We start from the raw sequence: 11,766 nt of genomic DNA, 5'->3' as shown, positions 1-11,766 counted from the left end.
TGAATCCATATTGGTTAGAATGTGTTTTTTTAAAAAATCAAATTAGACTTATAAAGTAATGTGACTCTGTTTTGATTTGTCCCAAAACCACAGAATGGAAACTGACTACCTGAAGAGATGCTTTGGAAATTGCCTTGCCCAGGCTCTGGCAGAGGTGGGGAAGGTTCGGCCCAGTGACCCTATAGAGTACTTGGCTCACTGGCTTTATCATTACAGGAAAATTACTAAAGCAAAAGAGAAGGTGTGTATGTGCTTTGTGTCACCTTGGGGAGGGCTTTTCCAGAGTAATTTGAAATCCAAGGCAGGATTCTGGAGCTGGTCTGGGGTTTCTCCTTGGTTTATTCAGTTTGTGAGGGTGGCTTAGTCTTAGATATCCTATCAGTGCAGGAAGTCTGGGGGGCTGAAGAAGGAATCCAACTCACAGGAGTAATAGAGTTGGTGGGTTTAGAGCTCCTAGCAGGCTAAAGCTAGTTACAGGAGCAGACTCAGGAGGCCTGAAGGGCCTGAGGCCAATCTCAGTGAAAGAGGGCCCTTTAAACATGCTTCCCAGAGGTTGATCTGATTCAACTCTGTCACATCTCCCCAGCATACACAAGAGAAGACCCAGCTGAAGGAAGAATATGATGATAACCTCGAGGAAACCAAAATGACAGAAATACTGAAGCAAGAAGAGTATGAGATTCAGCAGAAGTATGAGAAGTGTCACAAGGTAGGTAGGAGGAACTGAGCTTTGGGCACAGATCCCAGTGATGGATACCGGGAAATCCACAGTCAGCCTGGCCACAGTACAAAGCACATTGACGCTCTCAGTAGCCTACTTTGTCCTCCATGTTCATATGTTTATATGTAAACCAATCTTATTGACGATCCTTTCAATAGGATCCTTGTCAATGAAAAAAAATGTTTGAAGGCAATTTCATTTTAGATTTCAGGAACTACCTTAGATGTTACTGGATTAAAAAATCAGATTAAAGAAAACCTAATATGTCATTTGGAACAAATATGTTTTTATACAAAATCCTTTGAGCACTTTTCAAAAATTATTCAATATTTTTCAGAAGCCAAATATAGTTATCAGTATATACTTCAAGTATATTATTTTATTTACATAGTATTTACTTAAGTTTTAGCACAGAATAAGATGTGATGCTGTGTAGCAGTCATAAATTACGAACTTGGAATAGTTAGAAATAACTGAGTATTCATTAATCTGACAAGCATATCTTTTACCTCTCATAATTTTTGTCACATTCTTCTGAAAAAAAAAATGTGTTTTCTATAAAGGACATAATACCCAGATAGGAATTTACTTATTGGGCTTGATATCTGACATCTGTATAACTATCACTATATTCCGTGCATTAAAATCTTTAATGCAGTCTTATACAATTAGTTAGCTTTTGCTAGTTTCCAAAGCCCACTTTGATGAAGACATGAAACAATTAAGCTTATTTATATTTATACAAATGTGCTCAGCTTTCCTCATAAACAATTAACAGATTTTTTAAAAGCCTGGACGTTTTATAAATAAGTCAAAACAAAAATGGTTTCATATTATTGTAAGACAGTAGTCTAAGTGAGCCCTCCCTCTGAAATATTTTTATAACAGTTGTTGGGAGATGGTAGAGGTGAGATCATTAGGCAAAAGTTGGCACCACCTTGCTGCCCACTCAAATCTTTTTCTAACGATATCTCACTGTTAATAGAAATATAAATATGTAAGGCAGGGAAAGAACCCCCCAAACCCTACCCGGGTTTTGTGGTTCCTTTATTTAAAGAAAACTTTGCTCACCTCAATATTTTGAATTGTTTCTTTGTGTTGCATTCAAGAGGTTTTATGCCCTGTAGAATATTCCTTAGCAAGATTTAGATGTGTAAAATGATGCCTGCACTATGTGCAAATTCTCAGTTTTAGGAAAGGATTTATATGCAAGTTGTGGTTATGAAAATTGATTATCTTTATTAGAAGGAAACAAAGAGAACCCAACAGTCCAACAATGATCTGAAACAGGGGTTCTCAACTCCCGGGCACGGACTGATACTGGTCCGTGGCCTGTTAGGAACCGGGCTGCGCAGCAGGAGGTGACCGGCGGGCCAGTGAGAGACGTGTCATCTGTATTTGCAGCCTTTCCCCAGCGCTAGCATTACCATCTCAGCTCCACTTCAGATCATCAGGCATTAGATTCTCATAGAAGCACCTGTCCCTGGTGCCAAAAAGGTTGGGGACCGCTGATCTAAAACAAAGCTGAATTTATTGCTTACCTGGCCAGGGAGAGTCATGTCATTCAAGTGCAAGTTACTCTGCTAGTATAAATTGAAAGAGCTAGATAAAGGACAAAGAGGTGGCGGTACATCAAATAAGACAAGATTCTAAGTTCTGGTTTCCTGGTGGCTAAAGATGAATTGCGAACTATTTCTTGCTATTGATCACCTTCAGGATTTGTGTCACTAGTGCTATAAAACCTGATCTTAAACAGGTCCAGGATGGATTGCATAAGATTTCAGCAGGCCTGCTGATTTAGCTGATGGGCCTATGTGAACATACTCAAAGCTTTGCAAGATTTTATTTAATATCTTAAGGCCATCATTGCTTACGTATAGTTTAGAAAGTCTTTGAGTATCCCAGATTGGATACTACTGGTCCAGTAGATATGTCGAAAGAAGAGTAGAAACAGAGGACTGTGTGTGGTAGAGATCATATGCAGTTATAGCAATCAAGACGATCACAGAGGATGTGGCATTTGGGTCGACCTAGAAGAAAAGTGACAAAAGTTGCCTTTGTATTGGTTTTACTACATTAAGCAGAGGCATAATGAGCCATAAAAATGTTTTAGAAATACATTTTTATAGATTCAATACACATATATGCTACATTGAAGTTAGAAGGGTCTTAGAGATCATATGGGTAAGTACTTCACAGACCTCTCTGCAGTGCCCCACAGGGTCCATTGCAGAATGGACTTCTGAGACTTCTGGGCAAAGATGGAGGTAGAGGTGTCCAGTAGAGTTTAAGTTACAAGAATTCCAACCTCAACCAGAAACTGAAATTACATGGATATTAGACTGTTTGTTATCATTTCATAGGTCACTGAGACTATGTTCATTAATTTAATCTTATTTTCCTCTGTGCCTCAGTTTAGATGATTTCTGTTGATCTGTCTTCAAGTTTATTGACCCTTTCTTCTGCAATGTCTGATAACCTATTTAGGGATTCAGTGATTTTTTTTTTCTTTCATTTTAGATTTTGTACTTTTCAATTTCAGAATTTCTATATGGTTCCTTTTTATAATTTCTATTTTCTCTACTTATATACCCTATTTTTTCACTCTTTATATTCATTTTTTTCTCCTTTAAAATTTTGAAAATATTTCTAATAGCTATTTCAAGTTCTTGTCTGCTAATTCATTTTCAGGTCTCTTTCTATTAAATACTTTTTCTATAGATTATGGCTCATGTTTTCCTGCTTCTTTACATGTCTAGCAATTATTATTTTTATGCTAAGCATTTATATGATACTCTGTAGGTATCTAGATTTTGTGTTCCTTTAAAAGGTATTGAGTTTTGTTCTGATGGGCAGTTACATTATTGCTGAATCATCTTGATTCTCTCAGGTTTTTGTTCTATGCTTTGCTAGAGCAGTTCTGTTTCCATTTTGTTTTTAGTCTTGGGCATGAAAATGGCAATATCATGTTCTTGCCATACCAAGTGTGTTTTAGTCTCTGCTAATGACTTTTTTTTTTTTTTTGCTTCTTTTGTTCTCTATTTAGCCACTGATATCTGTAGCTAGTTCCACAAAGAAGACCATATTCAAGCAGGAGAACACAAAACCCCTTGAAAAGGAGGCATTGAAGCAGGAATCCCTGCCAGGTACTTCTAATGTGCTTTCAGAAATACCTCAACAGTTTTCTTCTTTTGACTCATCTGGCTAGACTGACTGGAATGTCAACTACACAAGAAATATATTATTAGGCTTTTCAGCATGAAAGTGCTCCCGAAATGCACCCTGGCTCCAAATCTTCTTTTTAGGTTATCAGAGGATAAATGATTCTAATGATGCTTCTCTCAAAGCTGCAAGCTAAGAAAATGGCCATTTAAAAGAGCTCTTAACAGTGACGATAACTATGTGAATTGAACCACGATTTGAGGGGCTGTCGAAGGGGAGATGTCTGTAGGGACTCTCCACCCCATGTCCTGTTCTGAGAGCCATGAAAAATTCTTAATCATAGGAAAATTTGAACTAGTTATAGAATGAAATAAACTCATAATAAGGATTTAAAATAAATAACCAAACTGATGAGACTTTTTTCTCTTATCATTTTTTTGGAGATTAGACAGTGAAAATACAGTCATCTCATGTGTTCATGTCTTACCTTTAGCTAAGAGTATTACACACATCCTAGAGTGTACCCATGTCGCTAACCAGTATTTCGAAATAACTCCAGTGTCAGTAAAAGTCAAAGGTTTGGAAATTTTTAAAAACTACTTTCTATCTATGTTCATTCATATATCATCTATATGCTGATGACTTCAGATTTATATGTTTAGTCAACATTTCCTTGAACTTAACTGCTTAAATGACCGATGGACATCTGCTTAAATGACCGATGGACATCTCATACTTAACTTATCCAAATGGAATCCCTGATATTCTCCCTGAATCAATATCTCTCTTTTCTTCTATTTGCTCAGGTCAAAACTCTTGGTGTCGCCCTTGACTCTACTCTTTCTTTGGTCACCCTACATCTGATCTGTTGGCTTTCCATTTAAAATAAAGCCAGAACTCACCCACTTGAATGCCCAAGCCACTCATCTTTTGCCTACATTATTACAATAGCCTATTAACTGGTCTCCTTTCTCCTGCCCCTGACCTTCTCCAGTCTATCTTCATCACTGAAGCCAGGATGATCTTAGTAAAATATGTCAGGTCATGTTTAATGAGTGGCTTCCTATCTTAGTCACAGAAACATTTAAGGCCCTTACTATAATCTACCAGACTCTATAAGATCTGCTTCCCCATCAACTTTACTCTCCATATTGTTTTCTCCACTCTAGCCACACTCGCCAGGCATGGTCCTACCTCAGAACTTTTGCTTTCTCTTCTCTCTGCCTGGAATTCTCCCATCTACCCCAACCCCTCCATTTTTGGAGTCTCTCTTCAGGTCTTTCTCAAAAGTTTCCTTTTCAATGAGGCATTTTCTGGCCATCTTAGCTCTCCTTCATATATATATATATCCATACTTCCTATAGATACACATATATCCTATCTGAACAGCCACGCATATTTCATATCCTCTTCCCCATCAGTCTCAGTAGAAGATGAGCTCCATGAAGGGAGATTTTATTTGTTTACTTTGGTATCCCCAGCACCTAAAACAGTGCCTGGCACACAGGAAGTACCCAACAAATATCTGCCAAATAATTGAACGAATGAGTTGAACTCATACAAGAGCTGGCAACTAATGGAAGACATATGGAAATGACAGGCTACCTGTTCTTAATAATTAATTTGCAATTCCAGACCCCTGACTCCTTACCCCTTCCTCTAGCCGAGGATTGGCTACATAATATGTGGGGCCTAGTGCAAAATGAAAATGTGGGCTTTCTTGTCCCAAGATTATTATGTATTTCATTATGGTGACAGCAGAACATTAAACCAAATATGCTGCCCTTCCAAATGCAGGCCATATACAACTGCACAGGGTACCCTTATGAAGTGGGCCCCACTCCAGCCAGGGCTGCTGCCCACAAGGAACATCTATGATGGGGCCTTAGCATGGGCAGCTCAGGAACACCCAAGGTCACAACACTACCCTCTCAAGGGTAGGTGAGATCTCCTACTGTCCTTTTCCCAACACACACACACACACACACACACACACACACACACACACACACACACACACACACCTGTCCAAGGCTGCCATATGCAGGACCTCCATGTGCCAAGCTTAAGGAAAATATTCAGAACTTTGGAATCCACTGCTACTTTGGTGTTCTCTCTTTGTCTCACGGTGTGGATGGCTCTCCCAGGTCAGAGATAGGAACGGGCTCATCAGAGCCCAAGAGAGTAAAAGGAGTTCCAACCAGCATTCATGGACATCGTGGTCTGAACAGGCCTCAATAGATTAGCCTAGTAACCTAATACCATTTAGAATGGTGCTTCTATGGAAAATGCTTCCTTGTTGTAGAACAAGAGAGGTAGAATCATGTTATAGACAATAATTCATTTTAATGTTTAGGATTGCCTGTCTAGAATGTCAGAATCTCTGCATTTAAGGACTACACTGTATTGCCTCGTGTGATGTAAGATATAACTTGAAAGTAAACTCAAGAAGTTGGTCACCAAATAAGGTGAATAGAATGGAGGTGGGGAAGATCCAAGATGGCTGCTAGGTTTCTAGCTTGAGTCACATGAGTGGATGGTGGTGGTTTTTCCTGCAATAAAGACACAGGAGGAAGGGCAGGTGTGGGTTTCCTAATAAGTATGTAGTACCTGTGAAAAGGACAGGCAGGGTGATGCCACAAAAAAGGGCAGCTTTGAGCCACTGCCCCTTCCCCTGAGCTCCAAGGAAGTCCAAAGACCCAAGCCCAGCCTGGCTTCACTGCAAGATGCCAAACTGGGGGGTGAAATTTGCTGTACATCATCTGAAGGAGCTTCAGAAGGTTGGAATTACAACTCTGAAAATGGTAAGTTATTCGTTTCCAAGTTTTCTTTAAACATTTGACATCTTGTGGAAAATACTCTAGGGCATTAGAAGATGATAATTCTTGGCTTAGAAGGCCATCAGTTTTTCTTCTATTCCAGATGCAAATGTAGCTTCATAGCTATGTTTTAAAATCAATATTAAAATGGCCTCTCTTCCATTTTTCCAAATGATCCTGATGCAAGCTAACTTGGCTGATGCATGGGATTGATGAGTTCAGCCATATCAAGTAATTCTTTAATGGGACAAAAACCAGTCAACTCAGTGGGGATCTGGGGTGGATAATAGAGAGGATGGGCAGGGAAATCTCATTATCAAAGAGCCAATGAGTAATAGGAGAGAAAAATCAACTGAGGGCCACCAAGGTAAAAGTATCTTAATTTCATGTTTTGATATTTTGCAAAAATGAAAGAAAATCCTAAATCATTTATAGTTGTGATTGACAATAGAGGTGAATGGAGTCAACTGATGGCCCCTTCAGACATCCCTTCTCATCCTTAGGGAAAAAACTCTTCTATGATGATTCACAGTCACTGATACTCTTTTATCCAACTCCTTCTAGTATTCCGGGACAGAGAGTAGATTGAGGATCCTCTGTGTAACAAATTATCACAAACTAGTGGCTTAAAACAATACCCATCTGTTATCTCACATTTCTGTAGGTCAGAAGTCCAGGCAAGGCTCAACTGGGGTTTCTGCTCAGTTTCACAGGCTGAAATCAAGATTTTAGCTGGGGTTACAAACTTATTGGAGGTTCAAGTTTCTTTTTCAAGCTCTTTGATTATTAGCAGAATTCACTTCCTGTCTCCGGGGAAGCCTGGTATTTCCCTAAACCCCTACCTTCCCAGCAGCTCTCCCTTTCAGAAAGCCAGAATTCTTCTGGCTTCAGCTGCTGCTCCTAAATCATTATTTCCAATCCTCATTTATAAATGCCTCCTTTGAAACAAGTGCCATCCAGTGAAACAACTCCCTATCTTTAATGATTCTTAATATTAATGCAGTTCTATTTGCTTACATATCTCATTGACTTTTTAAATTTGGACTGCTGTATTGTGGTAGTTACTATGTAATTATCCAAAGGTCTTCAAGAAATTAGAGTTCAAATATATAAAGAACTTGTACAACTAAAGAACAAAAAATCAACTCAATTAAAAAATGGGCAGAGGACCTGAACAGACACTTCTCCCAAGAAGACACACAAATGGCCAACAGATATATGAAAAGAGTCTCAAATTCACTAGCTATAAGGGAACTGCAAATCAAAACCACAATGAGATACCACCTCACATCTGTTAGAATGGCTATTATCAATAAGGCAAGACATAACAAGTGTTGGATAGGTTGTGAAGAAAAGGAACGAACCCTCGTACACTGCTGGTGGGAACGTAAATTACTATAGCCACTATGGGAAACAGTATAGAGGTCCTTCAAAACATTAAGAATAGAGCTACCATGTGTCACAGCAATCCCTCTTCTGAATATCTACCCCCAAATTTTGAAAATATTTATTCCTGAAGATATATACACCCTTTTGTTTGTTGCAGCATTATTCATGGTGGCCAAGACATGGAAACAACCTAAGTTTCCTTCGATGGATGATTGAATAAAGAAGATGTGGTACATATATATAGTGGAATACTACTCAGCCATAAGAAAAGATGAAATACTGCCATTTGTGACAATATGGATGGATCTTGAGAATTTCATGCTAAGCAAAATAAGTCAGATGAAAAAAGATGAGAGCCATATGATTTCATTTATATGTGGAATATGAAATTGAACGTGAACAAAAAACAAGACAAACAAAAATCTCATAGACACAGACAACAGTATGGTGGTTACCAGGGGGAAAGAGAATAGTGGAGTGTAGAAGAGGGTAAAGGGAGTCAAATATATGGTGATGGAAGAGGATTTGACTGTGGGTGGTGAACACATAATGCAATATACAGATGACGCATTACAGAATTGTACACTTGAAATATCTAATGTTATTAATGCCACTTCAATAAATTTTATAAAATTTAAAAAAAGAAATTGGAGTTTAAAACAAAACTGCGTGGTAAATGACACTAGTGCTCATGAAAATAAGGATTAAAGAAGAGTGTTAGGCTAAAATGCAAGAACTTGTATTTTCCTCAATTGTTCCTTTTATTGCTTGTTTCCAATATTTGTACAGGATTCTGTTGAAGGGTGCTATACTTACACATGAGTACCTTTTTTTTGAAAGAAAGATTTATTTAACCTCCTGTCTAGTGTCCCGTTGCTCTATCCTAAGTGTTCAGATGTACCAATCTGTGGCCTGGTTTAGGTCTCTCAATCTTGTTCTTCACTAAATGAAACCAGGTCTCTTTTAAAAAAAGATTTCCTCTTGGATGCAGGACACCAGAAGATAAATCTGAGACATTGCGTGATTGTTGTCAGAGATCAGGGATGCTTTCAGAGGCCCCTGGGTAGAGAGGTCAGCTTGGAAAGAGAAGCTACTGGTGACGCAGTGGTGAACACTGGATCTCAATGAGAAACCGGTGCTTATAATTAATTGAAACTATTCGAGCCTTTGCAAAACCACAGATCCATGCCAACGCTCAGAAAGAACAAACAACAAGTGTAATAGAGCATCACTTCTCAAGTTTAATGTCCATACAAATTTTCTGGGGAGCTTGTTAAATGGCTGGCCGATTTGGAGTCGCTATGTCATAGGGTCAAGCCTGTGATTCTGCCTTTCTAAAATGTATCATCTCCATCATGTCCAAACTGCTAGTCCAAAGACCACAATTTGAGTGGTAAAATGCTAGAGCTATTTTCCAAAGTTAACACTATTGACATTTTGGACATTCTTTGTTGTGGTGAGCTGTCTTGCATGCTATAAGATGTTGAGTAGTATTCCTGGCCTCTATTCACTAGATGCCAGTAGTACACACACACTCATACACTCTAGTTGAACAACCAAAATGTCTCCAGACATTACCAAATGGCGGTAGTATGACCAACTGTCCCAGTTTACCTTGGATTGGGGAATTTCCCAGGATGCTGACTTTTAGTGCTAACAACAGGAAAGTCCTGGGCAAACTGGGGCTGTTGGTCACTGCCTCGGGACAGAATTGCCTCTGAGAACTACTGTGCTGGAGGAAAGTCAAATCTTCTAACATATGTTAATTAATAGTCATTTTCTTTTATAAAATATAGTGGGGTGGGCTTGGGAGGAACAAACCGTTTGTTGGCAAAGAAATGTGAAATACTGTGATTTGAATAGTGCTTCCTTGTTTACTTCAGGTAGTCACTATGGTAATGGAAAGAGGATTTGTTTTATTTTCTACCTGAGATCAAGATATTTTATTTAAAAAGTAAATTGAAACAGATTAGACCTACTGTGTTACTAGTGAAAAAGTATTAAATCTTAGGTCAGGGCTTGGTTATAGGAATAGATTTCAGTTATGGATCATAGGAATAGAGCCTCAGGCATGAACTCACTTGGAACTTACACCAAGAGGATATGAGGAGGTTTATTACTTCTGTAATGAAGCTTTCACAGAAGAACAGGACAGGCTTCCCAAGCTGGTCTGACAATAGCTTGAGAGAGCAAGGTAGGGAGACTGGCTCTGGGTTTGTAATGTGCTTAATGGGTGGGAATGTAAAATAGTACGGTTACTCTGGAAAATAGTTTGCAGTTTCTTATAAAACTAAACATGCAACTGCCATGTGACCCAGCAATTGTTTTCTTGGCCACTTATCCCAGAAACATTTTAAATTATGTTCACACATAAACCTGCCTGCAAATGTTTATAAAAGCTTTATTCAGAATAGGCAAAAATTGGAAATAACCCAGATATTCTTCAGTGGTGAAGAGTTAAACAAATTGTGGTATAGCCATACAATGGAATACTACTGAGCAATAGAAATGAATGAACTGTTGATACAGAAATAAGTTGGATGATTCTGAAGGAAATTAGGCTGAATGGAAAAAGCTAATCCCCAAAGGTTACATGTGATATGATTCTACGTATATAACATTCTTGAAATGACAAAATTACAGAGATGGAGACTAGTTAGTGATTGCCAAAGGTTAGGGACAAGGGTTGGAACAGGAAGGAGATGGATGTGGTTATAGGAAGGCAACAAGAGGGATTCCTGTGGTGACCAAACTATATTTTGATTGTAGTAGAGGATACACAAACTTACACACATCTGAAAAATATTGCTTAGAAGTAAATACACACACAAATAAATACAAGTAAACTGGGGAAATCTGAATCAGACTGGTGGATTGTATCAATGTCAATATCACAGTTGTTCTCTAGTTTTGCAAGATGTTGCCATTTGAGGAAACTAGGTAAAGGATACATAGGATCTCTCTATATTATTTCATACAACTGCATGTAAATCTATAATTATTTTAAAATAAAATGTTTAATTTTTTAAAAGTTGAAAAAAATGTTTATCTTATATACAGTCCATTTTCAAACATCCTCAATTATCTCAATAATATACTTCAGTTTTTATTTATTATTATTTTTAAAAGAATATTTTATTTTTTTATTTTTTATTTTTTTTAAATTAAGTTTATTGTGGTAACATTGGTTAATACAATTATATCATTTTCAGGTGTACATTATTAATTGACATCTGTATATTCTATTGTGTTAGTTGACATCTGTATATTCAAAGTCCAGTTTTCTTCAGCTACCATATTTTTGATCCCCTTTACCCACTTCACCCTCCCCCTAAACCCTATATTTGACCCGCTTTGACCACTGGTAACCACTCTCCTCGCCCACCCCACTAGTAACCACTAGTCTATTGTCCATGCCCATGAGTCTCTATTTGTTTGTCTTGCTCAGTTGTTTTTATGTTTATACCCCACATATAAGTGATATCACGTCTGGCTTATTTCACTTAGCATGATTATCTCGAGGTCCATCCATATTGTTGCAAATGGCAGTATTTCATCTCTTCTTATGGCTGAGTAATATTCCATTGTATATGTACCACAGCTTCTTTAGCCAATCATCTATCATAGGACACTTTGGTTGCTTCCACGTCCTGGCCACTGTGAATAATGCTATTG

General features: G+C 38.1%; 1 protein-coding gene across 1 annotated transcript; it reads left to right on the top strand.

Annotated features, from left to right (window-relative positions):
* Window positions 1-4,289, top strand: DYDC2 (DPY30 domain containing 2). The gene is made up of 3 exons (XM_006915625.3): window positions 1-241; window positions 587-709; window positions 3,768-4,289. The coding sequence occupies exons 1-3, from the start codon at window positions 95-97 to the stop codon at window positions 3,927-3,929; spliced, it is 432 nt and encodes a 143-aa protein (XP_006915687.2). The 5' UTR covers window positions 1-94; the 3' UTR covers window positions 3,930-4,289.
* The last annotated feature ends 7,477 nt before the right edge of the window (window positions 4,290-11,766 follow it).

Source organism: Pteropus alecto, unplaced genomic scaffold, assembly GCF_000325575.1.
Source record: "Pteropus alecto unplaced genomic scaffold, ASM32557v1 scaffold155, whole genome shotgun sequence".
NCBI classification, from domain to species: Eukaryota; Metazoa; Chordata; class Mammalia; order Chiroptera; family Pteropodidae; genus Pteropus; species Pteropus alecto.
The sequence above is the reverse complement of the archived record's forward strand: the minus strand, read 5'-3'. Positions and strand labels throughout refer to the sequence as shown.